At 40.5% G+C, this 13930-nt stretch overlaps 1 protein-coding gene across 1 annotated transcript in view; it reads left to right on the plus strand.

Annotated features, from left to right (window-relative positions):
* The window catches only part of CPQ (carboxypeptidase Q), a gene marked incomplete at its 5' end in the record, with an annotated part of 478153 nt that overhangs the window by 55160 nt on the left and 409063 nt on the right, over positions 1-13930 (plus strand). The window contains 1 exon segment of the mRNA XM_051844650.2: positions 10892-11099. Coding sequence (XP_051700610.2) covers positions 10892-11099 — 208 coding nt within the window.

The raw sequence follows: 13930 nt of genomic DNA on the forward strand, positions 1-13930 counted from the left end.
CACAGAGCTATCTTATCTCTCTGATATAACACTGCAATGTGATTATTTTGTTGTTGATACAAGTATAAACACACTAGTTGCTGTCATTTCTGCCCTTGGTTTGTAAAGATGGAGTTTACAGAGAAAATGCATTTAGAGATGAAATAGTGAAATCTACTGAAAGTGCACAGAATTATTTAACATTATGACATGACTGCTTGTTTTCTTTAGAGATGACATCCAATGGATTAGCTAGGTAAAGCTAATAAAACCGTATTTAAATGATCTTTAGAGTTTTTCTGTTATTTAAGATTCTTTGATATTTGGTTTGCATGTGTTCAATCACTGACACTTGCTAAATTCTTCAGATTTGTTTATTTTCTGCTGTTTGGTATTAATCATTTGATCACTTTGATATATGACAGGAAGAGGAAAGTAGTTATCTAATTATCTCTGAACAATCTTCTCTAAGGTATCAAATATGTTCATTCAGTATCTTATCTATCAGCCACAGATTGTGAATAATCTGATAGAAACTAAATTCAGGGCCCCTGTATTCATCAGTTCTCACTCAGTCATGATGTGGTAACAACCAACCTTCAAAATCAGTGACTTACAAGGTTTCTTTCTTGTTCACGTTATATATATGTATCAGCTGTCTGTTGTTAGTACTTTAGCTCCGGCCTCAAGTGTCTTTTTTACGCTATAACCCAGACTGAAGGAGCTGTTCTGATCCTGATGACCCATTCTCATGGCTGAAGGCAACAAGCTCTGAAGGGACAAAATCAAACCTTGCAATGGCTCTTAAAGCCCCTGCTCAGTTGTGACCACATAGCATATCCAATTCACATCCTGTCTGCCAGAGTGTGTCACTTGGCCAAGTCCAGTATCAGTGTCTTCAGCGGAGACACTGTAGTTTCCATGGTGAGTTGCAGCAGGTGTTATGCTCTTAGAAGGAAGGGGAGAGGTGTGAAGACAATCTTTCATAGGTCTATTTTGTACAGGACCCTGTGTCTTTTGCTCTCATGCCATGTTCTGCTACTGCTTCCAAAAAGTCCCTTCCCTCTTCTCTCACCCTCCCTCCTTCGCTGCCAAGTACATCTGTGGAGCCTCCTTGGTGGTTACATGCACTCTGACGTGGGTGCCTTTCTGAGATGGTGCCCTCATTATTGTTTGAGGAAAAGCTAGTATGTCTGATGGCACTAGGGAACTAGCTCTTCTCTGAACCTGAGAAGCTCACTATTTACTGAAGTCACATCTACTCTCTTCTTCCTGGTAATTTGAGTTGAAGTGAAATTTTGAATAAACTATATTTCTGCTTGTACCTATTAAGTGAATGTCCATCCTTACTCATCCTTTCTGTTTTTTAGTGCTTTATAACACGCAGGGTAATTTCACTACCCTTATCTTCTAAGATGCTCAATGGAAGCCATGATGCCAACATTATTGTGATTCTCATTTTATAGCTAGGGAAAATTAAGCAATGTATTCACAATCTAAAACTAGTGATTTTTATAGCCAACATTTGTAATGACAGACATTCCTTATTACTAATGAAGAAACGCCCTGCTTTAGGCATATCTTGAAGAATACATTATGCAATATAATAAATACCTTGTTTTTTTTTTTTTAAAGAAATAGATAAAATGGTTGATCATTTTACTGTAAAGGTTCACCTTAAACTTTTTAAAATGTCTTCTTTGTTTTGAACAATCTGATCACTAAATTTCAGTATACATAAAACTTTCCCCAGGAAAATCATCAGGACACAGACTTGGCTTTGTGGTTTGTGGGCACAAATGTCCACACAGCCAAGTTCCTCACCACAGTAAAGTGTTTGCTATTCACACTGCTCCTTAAAGTGGTCCACTAGGCTTTATCACCTTCCATTGCACCCTAGTCTAAACCCCTGTAATCTCTTCTTCCATAATGTGGTAATAGCCCTTTAAGCAGCCTTCCACACCTTTCTGTACCTCCTCCAAGCCTTGCATAACACTAAACTAGTGATATTTTCAAAATGTGATTCTGAATTTGCCTGACCTCTCTATCCATAACCAAATTCCTTAATACAGATCCAGTGCTCCCTCCCTGCTAACTGTACTAGCTTCTCTCATGTCATTTTCTCTCTCAGTCCTCTCTCTCCTCTCCGCCTTCCCTGCCAATGGCTCCTAGTCAATTACCATTCACGTTTTATAGTCCACCTTCCCAGAGAAGCTGCCCATGGCTCCTAAACCACGTTTCTGTGATTACTGTATAGGAAACTCTCCTGTGTATTATCCTGGCCATCAGTAAGGTCCATGGATTGTCCCCTTTCAATACCACTTGAAGATGACTGAGGTGCATCGTGTCTTCCTGTGACCACTTTCACAGCTCGTGCTGATTCTATGGAGGTATTCTCCAAGTGGCCTTCTGCTGCCTTCCATCTCCTGGACTCTGAGGTCTCAGGGTCCCCTGCAGGGTCCTCTGTTTCCTGCTGGCAAATCAGTGGTAGAAAGTCAAATACCAGCAGGAGGTTTTTCCATGATTATCCATATCCAGGTATGGACAGGGACTACCTCACTCCTCCTAGAATGCTGTTTTATGGAGGCTGGGAAGCTTGGTCTGTTGTATGCCCAGAATGGAAAGTTAACTTTGATGAAGAAACATCCACCCTGCCTCAGCTGCTCTATTGTATGCTATTGACTGTCACATAGGCGTACAAAAAGGTCTTCAGAAAGTTCATGGACAAATGTGTATTGTGAAAAAACTGTGGGTGCAAAACAATTTTGAGATCAGTGCAAGTAAACTAATTTTTCAATTCCATTTTCTATGAACTCTTTGAAGTCTCCTCATATTAGGTGACAGTGGTTTTTGTGAAAGCCCTCACTCACCTATGCTGCTTGCCATTACAGAGGAACACCAGGGTTCTGAGAGAAAGGAAGCATGTTCAAAAGAACCACATTTCAAAGCATCCAAGTTGTTTTTGAAAAGGGCCCACCTCACGCTGTAAAGGCTAAATGTTCTCTGTGATAGCTGCTAAAAGTAATCAAGATGCCCAGAGTCTGACTGCCTCTCCATGCTGCTGCAGGAACAGTGAAAGCGGCCTAGGTGCTAAGACAGGGACGAGACTGTTCTGTGCCTATTGCTGTTGCGTGTCCGTGTCACTGAGCTGCATCCCTGTAAAACCTCAGTGTCCTGCATTGTTGTTGAGTTAAACATGATGGTCCTGTGGTGGGTACCTCTCCACTAAACAACAAACATCTCCATATAAGTTCTACATCTTAGAGGTCAAAGTAGATCAGCTGCTTTGTGTCTGGTCCTCAGGTATCAGGATGGAAGGATGGCATTTGGCACACCTTCTCAGGCAGGCAGACAGCTGCCTGTCTAAGGATGGTGATAATTCAATGTGCCTGTGGATGGCAATGCAGTTAGTTCAGGCTCCGTTCCAGGGCTGACTGACCGGGTTTAATTTGAGCCAGATCTCAGCTGACAGTGTAGAGAGGATGGGCCCCATGCTTCTGGCTTGTCATTTAGAGCTGTGCTTTGCTCCTTGTTCGTCTAACTTGGATTCAGTCAATGAGTTTTAATATTTTTCCCTGAAAATTTCTTCAAGGCGACTGTTTTCTACTTCCCTTCCTGGAATTCACAAAATGAGCATAGAGGACCATTTATACTTTGATTACAAACTGGAAGTTTGCAGAATGTCCTACTGTCTATTTGGGGCCTGGCAGGAAGCCTCTTGTTCACTGTGAATGAGTAGATATTTCATCCCTTTGTCTCTTCCCTTCTTTAGTCTTTACCTGGGAAGGACTTTCATTTCTGGGTGACTGCGGTCTTCGAAATGCTAGTTGACGTCTTTTAGGAAATTTCCTGAGCTTCCTTCAGTCAGAATTAATACTGGTTTATGTTATTATTTCATGACATTTTACTCTGTACTTCATTTAGTGCTTGTGACATTCTGTGTTCTTTTACAAGTTATTGTTTACTTTTAAACAATGCAGCCTTGAGAACAGGACTGGAAATTAGTCATCTTCAGATTGTTCTCAATGCCATTATGGAGTCCTGGCCCAGAAGGAGGGCTGTATATTTGTTGAATTAATGTGAGTCTTTAAGACTTGCTCTTCCATGCAGAGGACATTGCACAATTCGCAATGTTCTCCATAAACAGACTCAGAAAGAACTGCTCTGATGTTCTTTTATCTGCCTTACCACGAATTTGCAATTTCCTTACCACTTCAGGCCAAAACACTGAGTTTCCAAGAACAACTGTTTTCCTTTCTCTGTAACTCTGAATTCAGGAAAAATCAACCATTCCAAAGACCTAGTTATCTTGCACACAGTGGAAGATTATGTGATAAGAAAAAGAAGTTGGCTGCTTTTTGCCTATGGCCAGACTATTTCCTGTTCAGGGTTAAACCTTTTTCTGAAATCAGAACCAATTTCCTAAAGCATGCCACTTTGAATTGAACCCCAGAGACACATTTTTCTGTCTGTAGTCTTTTACTCTTAATGTGGAAAACATTACAACACTATCCCTCTTCTATCTTCTTATTCCTAACTGTTCTTATGAAGAATCAGTAAGAAGGGAATAGTGGGCTTGGTGTCTCTATCAAACTCATCATAGAATGGTTTATCTGAGCCAGTTCCACAGTAGTCAGCATCTGTTGTCTCTGCAAGGACACTGCAGTGGTAATTATGCATAGGGCAAGTAGCTTACAAATGAATTGATTAATTCTGAAAGGGAGATATGGAAGATAAAAAGGAATCTGGAGATTTTTGTGCTCTTTTTGTGATATAATAGGCTATATAAAGGAGTCACTTTATGGATATTTTTAGTTTCAGTATCATGCTCTCTTCAGAAATTAACTACTATAATCCTTTGAATTACTCTAACAGAGTCGGATGAGTCTCTTTTCCTAGACGAGACCCCCTACTAATTCCCTTGTAGTAGTCTGGGACCCAAGATGATGATAGCACCCTGGCTTATGAGCAAGATCCTGGGTAGACTAAGGATAATAACTGATAATTAGGCAGGATTTTATAGACCCATTTACTTTCTCTTCTATTCCTCACAAAATGAAAACACTGACTCTGTCATTTGATATATTACATTTGTGAGAGAAGATAGCAATGTGATTAAGATCATGGCTCTTGGATTCAGACAACCAGTAGTTCACTTCTCAACTACAGCACTCGGTAGCTGTCTTAGTTGAATTTTCTCCATCTTAGTGTCCCCACGACTACTTTGTGGAGTTACTGTGAACATTGGACACTCAAATATGTCTATTGGGATTATCATAAATTATTCTGACCTATAGAAATATGCATGTTTCTTGAAAGTACACACTTCAGAAGAGTCATAGGGGTGAAGTGTTATCCTTTTTATTGTTTCTCTTCATTTGTTCAGCATGTGTATGTATTGGATATGTCAATCACCATTTCAGATATTTGGGTAGTATTAATGAATAAAACAGACAAAAATTGTATTCCTCTCCTCCTTGTGTATATTATGTTATTGTGATGGTTAGAGCTGGATACTGATCAATGCTGTGGAAAATTTGGCAAACTAAGAGGGAGAGGAGGTTGGGATTGGGTTACAATTATAAATAGAAATGTCAATGTAGGCCTTATTGTGAATATGACACTGGTTTTGTGTTCTTTGAGGTTTTTGTGGACTACCTTTCAGAATGGAGGCATAGGAATAAGGGGGAGAGTTAGAAAAGGATAAATGCCTTCTTTTTTTTTTTTTTTTTTACAGGCAGAGTGGATAGTGAGAGAGAGAGACAGAGAAAGGTCTTCCTTTGCCGTTGGTTCACCCTCCAATGGCCGGTGCAGCCAGCGTGCTGCGGCCGGCGCACTGCGCTGATCGGAAGCCAGGAGCCAGGTGCTTCTGGTCTCCCATGGGGTGCAGGGCCCAAGCACTTGGGCCATCCTCCACTGCACTCCCGGGCCACAGCAGAGAGCTGGCCTGGAAGAGGGGCAACCGGGACAGAATCCAGCGCCCCGACCGGGACTAGAACCCCATGTGCCGGCGCCGCAAGGCGGAGGATTAGCCTGTTGAGCCACGGCGCCGGCCAAGAATAAATGCCTTCTGACTTGTGGGAGAGCATGAGGATTTTCTTTGGTGTAGCATGTCAAAACACAAACCAATACAGAAAGGTGAAGTTTTCCAGATGGCCTTGTTTTATTTTATTGAATTTGAGCAAAAATCTTACAAGAATGTTTTAAACATGCCCTGTCTTCCCAAATGATGGCTGCTGAATGCCATCACCTGGCTGGTGACCGCTGAAGTTATCACCACTACTGCTGCATCCATTGCTGGGACTGTAATGAGGGCCAGCAATTCCTTTGCCGGGATCTGAGCTGGTGGTTATTGTGAGTTCTACCCACATTGTCTGTTGAAATCTAAATGTAAAATAATCAAAATAAAATGACATTAAAATATAGTTTCTCAAACAGATTACATTTTACATGCTGTTAGCTATGTGTGGCTAACAACTGACTACTGAATTAATTAGCACTGATAGAAAACATTTCGGTCATCCCTTTCACTGACTTCTTCAGTTAACTGTCACAGTACTTAGCAAGCAGCTCAGGAGCTCTGCAAACAGACTTGGGTTCTCTATAGTTGACAACCGACGTGAGGGCCTTATCCAACGCACTCATAAAGACAGGCAGTACATGGAGCGCAGCCAGGCATCTGCGGACGAGTACAGCTATGTTGCGTGAGGGTGGACGTCGCCGTTGGGTGTGTCCTGTGGGAAGGCGGGCCTGGCCCAATCATCCGGTCACTCGGCAGCCCCTGTTTCTCTGCTGTTTACAACATCACCAGTGCCACGTCATGAGCGTCCAAGAAAATGCCTAGAGAATATTTGAGGCTCATGTCATTAGGACATTTCTTAAAGCTCTATTGAAAAAGGGAATGAAGCGTCACTGACGTGTAGAAATCTGGTTGGGTGCCATGCTTCTTCTCCCCTTCATGTTTGCAGTTGATGTGTGTGTGTGTGTGTGTGTGTGTGTGTTTTAATGTATCTTAAAGGACATAAAATAAAAACTTAAATATTGTAATATGACAGATAACCTAATAATTGTATCTACATTAAAATGACAAACATGATATTGCTGCTTGTCAAATAAAAGAAAAAAAAAGAAAACCTTTCCATCATTGCAGAAAGTTCTATTAGTTGGTTTTCTGTCTCTGAGATTGTTTTCTTTTTGTGTGTGTATGTGGTGCTGCTGTCCATTTTCAGGCCTATGTCCTTGTTTTGATTTGTGTTTATCATAGTTTATAGGTAGAATTTTGTGTACAGTGAGAATAACTGAGTTCTAAGGGAGTGCAGAAGAGCTTTCTTATATTTGAGTACCTGAGTTTTCACACTTGGTGTTTAGATTTCTATTCTGATTGCTTCAAGGTCTCTTTGCTTGGTTATTGCTTTGCAACTGTACTCTAAGTGGCAAGAGAGTCAGACTGCTGAGTTACTATGGGAGAAAAACCTATCAGGCTTTAAAGGTAAAAATTGCACATTCATGGAAAGCTCTGAACTCCGTCAATCATTCCTTATTTGGAGCAGTGCCATTCAGGGAGTATTTAGTGACCGACTCTACACAAACGCCAAGAGTTTTGTATTAGTTGCTGGAGATACAAAACAAAACGGATATAGTTGGAAACACGGAGATTGCAATTTTCTTGGTAGGGGGAGCCATAAATAGTGGGAGACTCGTTTGTGCAGTGCCTAGACATTCCCTGGGCACCCTGAAAGTCCAAAAGAGAATGTTTCATGACTCAGTCCTCCCAAAGGTAGGGATAGGGAGAAGGGACAGGAGTCCAGATGGTAGGGTATGTACCATAAAGAAGTGATTATTTCATTTAAAAAAAGATTTATTTTATTTAGTTGACAGAGTTACAGAGAGGTAAATACAGAGAGAGAGAGAGAGAGAGATAGTTTTCCATCTGCTGGTTCACTCCCCAATGGCTACAACAGCCGGAGTTCAGCCAGTCTGAAGCCAGGAGTCAGGAGCTTCTTCTCGGTCTCCCACATGGGTGCAGAGGCCCAAGGACTTGAGCATCTTCCCCTACTTTCCCAGGCCACAGCAGAGCTGGATTGGAAGTGGAGCAGCCAGGACTCAAACCAGCACCCATATGGGATGCTGGCACTGCAGGCTGGGGCTTTAACCCGCTGTGTCACAGTTCCAACCCCAAGAAGTGGTTCTTGAATGGTTTTTGAAGTGCTTCCTGAGGGGTGAATAAGTGTTAGGCACTTAATGAAGTTAGTAGAATGGAGTCAACAAGACACAGTGTACCATAATGTGAACAAAGACTGAGGGGTGAAATAGCATGGTATGAAAATGAGAACTTTAAATTTAGTATTGATGAAGTGTACAACCAAAAGGAGCCAGTGGCTGTAGATGTAGACAGGCTTTGAGGGATATGTTGAAATGATGGATTTTTTGGCAGAGAGGGGAGAACTGGGGTAGGGGTGGCAGCACCATGGCTCACTTGGTTAATCCTCTGCCTGCAGCACTGGCATCCATATAAGCACAGGGTTCTAGTCCCAGTTGCCCCTCTTCCAGGCCAGCTCTCTGCTGTGGCCCAAGAGTGCAGTGGAGGATGGCACAGGTGCTTGGGCCCCTGCACCTGCATAGGAGACCATGAAGAAGCACCTGGCTCCTGGCTTCAGATTGGCACAGCGCTGGCCATAGCGGCCATTTTGGGGGTGAACCAGCGGAAGGAAGACCTTTCTATCTGTCTCTCTCTCACTGTCTATAACTCTGCCTGTCAAATAAATTAAAAAAAAATAAAGAACCAAGGGGAGGGAGGGTTGTTGCTGTAGGCAGACATGACATGACTTTTCAGTAGTTCAGATAATTCACTCTGGCACCTCTATAGGAGTTAAACTTGAGGGAGCTGGGCTGGAGGCTGGGATGCAAGCAGCTGTGGAACAATTGAGGAGGAGAGACAGTCCAAAAGAGAGGGTCTGACGTGAGACCGTGTAATGGGGTGGAATGGAAGACAAGGGTCCAATCAATTTTGATTTTTAAGGAATAAAATCACCAGTATTTGACAACTAATTAGATATAGGGGATGAAGGAGACAGAGGAATCAGAGATGACTCTAAGCTTTCAGAAAAAAAACAGGGTAAGTTAAACATATACAAGTTCATGGTGATAGATTTTGATTTATAGCTGGTACTATTGCTATGCATTGGTGATTGTGGTGTCTAAGTTAGGTTTGTTCTCTTCAGAGCTACATTCTCTTATTTGTTAAAAGAATTTGAAGTGTAGACCATAGTACCACCCTCGTATGACTTTAATTTTGCAGTGGTCTATAGAAATTTAAAGAAATTTGGCTTCATTTCCAATGGTTCCAATCCAGACACCCAAATTACTCCATTGTTGGAACATCTCTTGGGTGGACCATTGAACCTGTAACTCATTAGAAAGAACTGAAAACCATCAGTAAAATTCCCATACTATGCCAACAATAACACCAGTCAAATTTCAAGGTATCTATAGGTTTCAAAAAGTTATGAATCTCAAAACTGTCTAGCCAAATCTTTACTTACGTTTTTATGGATATTTATATGAAAAGCTAGAAGTTTTCACACTTTCCATAACTGTACATTACTTTTTTTAAGATTATAAATTAAGTTCTGTGTTCTGAGTATTGGTGGAGGCATGCTTATGGATTTGTACCCAATCACTTTAAAGTAAAAGTACAAAATCAGTCTGAATGGTGGGACCAGAAGTAGGAGAGGAGACAGCCTAGAGGGTCCATCATGATAGGGTCAAATATTGAAAGTAAGAATTATCTAAAACCTACAGTGCATTTTATAAGGATTTTCCAAGCAACAGTTAACATTTTAATGACATCTGTCAAGTTTCCAAAAAAAAAAAAAAAAAAAAAAAAGAACCACAAAAACTAGTCCTCTAGTTTGCAATATTAAGGAAGTATGCCAAAATGTAAAGTGTATGTTGATACTTCAGTTTTTACTGACAAATTTCATGACTGCATGGCTAAAACCCCAAAACAGTAGGCACCACTTTCTTTTAGATAGTTATATTTAGCCACTGCATTTAGCTTTTGTTACTAAATATTTGTTCCTTGTCACTCTAAGTACTCAATCAAATTGAATCTTTAGTGGTCTGGCAGTTTTTAAATGACTTCTTGGAAGATGTGAAACTCTGTTCCCTAATCAGAAAGATTTGGGAAAGTCTTGTATGAAGAAAGAAAGCACATGTTAAGCAAGGCATCAGGACTATAGGACACTTATACATGTCTTAAGAATTTTTATGTGAAGAGTAGTACTATGTTTAGTGGTAAGCAAGTACAGAAAATTGAGAGGCATAGGAAGTTTGCACATCCTTCCAGAGTATTTTTGTACAAGTGGGAAAAAATAAGCTTTTTGTGGTCTTAGAAGATGTTAACATTAACCATTTATTAAAAATTGAATTTATAAAGAATGCTGCTTCTATGAGTATATATCATACAGTGCCATTCTTGTGTGATGTCATTAAAGTTTGTTTAGCAAAATATCCATAGTTCCTGGAAAAGATAAATATGTGTTTCATTAATCCCAAGGGGGAGCTTTCTGAAATGCATTTTTAAGTGAATGGTTATTCTATGAGATTCATGACTCCTTAGGGTGGGAAAGAAGGAAAAGAAAAGAAGCTATCTTTTCAAGCAATTTGTGATTTAATGCCAGCTGGTTAAGTGAGTTGAAAAACTTTAAGTTGTATGTTATTATTTTGAATACCTTTTCTCTCTTTTGGAAAGCTGGCCAACCCCACAAGCTTTCTCCCACGCTAAGTGGCTCTAAAACTTTGATCTTCTAAAACCAGATGTGGCAAATACAGCATGTGTGACCTTTTATGCGTTAATTCTACCTGGCTATTGGCAAACTATAAGTTAATCTTGTATGACTTTTATTTCTAGGCATTACAGCAGAAGTTCTGGTGGTGACCTCTTTTGAAGAACTGCAGAAAAGGGCCCCAGAAGCAAGAGGGAAGATTGTAGTTTATAACCAACCCTATGTCAACTACCCTATGACAGTACAATACCGTGTCCGGGGTGCTGTGGAAGCTGCTAAGGTTGGGGCTTTGGCATCCCTCATTCGATCGGTGGCTTCCTTCTCCATCTACAGGTTGGTCATGTTGTTCATTTGAAATCCTTTAAAGCTGGTATGCCTGGGTTTTCCATGAAAGGGAAGTCCTTATGAAAAAAAAACAAGCTATTCCAATGAAAATACAGATTGTTCATAGCATTTCTTCTCATTGCACCTTTGACTATTTATTTGTAAGATCTTCTTTGTCCTTTTCAAAATTCCAAGCATCATGTGTGTATTTCTTTAAAAATAACTTTCCGCATCAACAGTGATCCCATAACATTCCTTATATAAATAATCTATTATGTATTTTCATTGGAGGTAGAACTGAGTACACAGCTGTGTTTCCTCAAATATTCCTAATGACTTCAGAAGAAGCCAGGCGTTTTCCATGTTGCTAGAGAGGTGAAATAAAAAAGATTGGATACCATAATGGAATCCATATATGGTGTAGTGAGAAAAGTCATGGAATTGAAGTTCTGTGGATATGGTCCTAGCCCTGCTTCTGAAAAACTGTGTGGACTTTGGAATGCTTCTTTTTAATTAACTAATTGATTATTTGAGAGGCAGACAGCGACAGAGCGCTTCCGTCTTCTGGTTCACTCTCTGAATGCCTGGAGTAGCCAGACCTGGGCAGGTGACAAAGCTAGGACCAAGGAATGCTATCCAGGTCTCCTGTGTGGGTTTCAGTAGCTCAATTACTGGAACCATCACCACTGCCTCCTATGATGCATGAGGAAGAAGATGGCGACAGAAGTTGGAGCTGAGAATAAAACCCAGGCACTCTGATATGGGACATAGGTCTCTTTTTTTAAGATTTATTTATTTATTTGAAAGTCAGAGTTACACAGAGAGAAGGAGAGGCAGAGAGAGAGAGGTCCTCCATCCACTGGTTCACTCCCCAATTGGCAACAACGGCCAGAGCTGTGCTGATCCGAAGCCAGGAGCCAGGAGCTTCCTCCAGGTCTCCCACACGGGTACAGGGACCCAAGGCCCTGGGCCATCTTCCACTGCTTTCCCAGGCCATAGCAGAGAGCTGGATTGGAAGTGGAGCAGCCAGGTCTCGAACCGTCACCCATATGGAATGTTGGCACTGTAGGTAGCACCCTGTGGGTGCGACACCACAGCACCGGCCCCAGGACATAGATATCTTTAACAATTAGGCAAAACACCCATTCCTGGGAATGTTTTATCTCTGGGTCTCATAATTCTTCTCTACCAACCAGTATTGATCAAGAATAAAAAAAGTATAAAATTATTTTAATATACTTAACTGTATAAGTCCATATAAATGTTTGGTGGTATTGTTTAAGGTCAACAGGAGACTTGTCTTTTTCTTTATAGTCCTGTTTGAGGCAAATACCAAAGTGCTTTATTGATCCTCAGTCCTAGAATGAAATTCAATATTGCAGTGGATAAAAGGCCTAAATGTTAGCTTGTAGACAATGGGCCTAGTTTAATAGCTATACATGGTAGTGTCACACATTAACTTTAAAATATTTCAAAAATATAGACGAAAACACCATTTTCATGTTGTTGTCTAGTTTAAGATTTTAAAAATTTAAAAAATAATTTCAGATAAGATTTTCTTGGGAGGGAGGGTCTTGAGACAGGAATTCTGGTATCTATTGTAAGGGAGAGTTTATTTTGCCCCATTGTTTGGAGCTGAAGACACAGCTGTTTGACCTTAATTAACACCCTATGCTCTTGAAAATAAAATAACTGAGGAGATGTCAGCAGCCAGGAAACCCAGTGAGAGGGAGTTATACAGAAGTGTAAAGGAAAGAGACAACTTTAAGAGGGATAAGATAGCTTCCCAGGGGAGAAAGATGGGGCATGTTGAAACTACTTGTTAGAAGCTTGATGGAAGAAAAGCTAGTTACACTGATGTCATAATGTTAAAAATAGCATTCTTTGTAAAGTCTTTAAAGGTTTCTTGACTGGTGAAATAATGATTGGATCATATTCTTTTGGACGGTTCAGCTTCCCATGAGGGAAGCCCTAAAATGGCTAACTCACTTCCCAGCTTAATACCTCAGTCATCCCTTGGAATAACATACTCAGCAAGCTGTGGCCTTTTACCATGATTTCATTGGTCATGAGACTTCAATTATAAAGCTAGTCTGGTGCATTGTGAAACTGAGGGATTGCCAAAAATCTTTATTTAAGAATTACTACTTATAGGGCTAATAAATTCCCAAATGCATAGGATCTGCCAAGGTTCATTGGCATTTTTTTTTTATTTTGGCATAATGAAGACATCTGGAAACCCAGACTTCAACCTAGAAGTCCCAGAAGAATGGTCTATCATGTAACTTAAAATCTCTGTAAGCATCTAAGCTTTGGGGTCAGCAACTTGTAGTGTTAAAAGGACTTCTTAGTATTTTTAGATCGAGACCATAATTTTTCACTGATTTTATAACCAACTGTATTTCACTGCTAACTTTCATAACTCCATTCTTTGAATATTTATAAAATATACATTGACTCTTACATAGTACATTAGAATCTTCAATATACATCATCTTAGTTGTTTTCACATTAAGCTAATGAGCCACGCATGGAGGAGCATCATTGTCCTTATTTTTACACAGTGAAATAAAAATTTAAAGAACCAGCAATATTTACATGCTTAATTCCTATATCCTGAAAAATAAAAAGCAAAATTGTGGGGAGCAACTGGGAGCAACTCGGACTAGACTAAGTTACTGGAATTAAGACTTATTCTATGCATCTGCTCTCCCACAATATGGCGCTGGGAGAGGAGGAAACAGCTTCTACCCAGCTGCCTCCAGTTCAACCAATAAACTGTAGGACCTACTCCTGATTGGAGGAGAGCAGCATACTCGGCGTGTGGGCAGCCGAGTTGG

The sequence above is a fragment of the Oryctolagus cuniculus genome, chromosome 6 (assembly GCF_964237555.1).
Source record: "Oryctolagus cuniculus chromosome 6, mOryCun1.1, whole genome shotgun sequence".
Classification (NCBI taxonomy): domain Eukaryota; kingdom Metazoa; phylum Chordata; class Mammalia; order Lagomorpha; family Leporidae; genus Oryctolagus; species Oryctolagus cuniculus.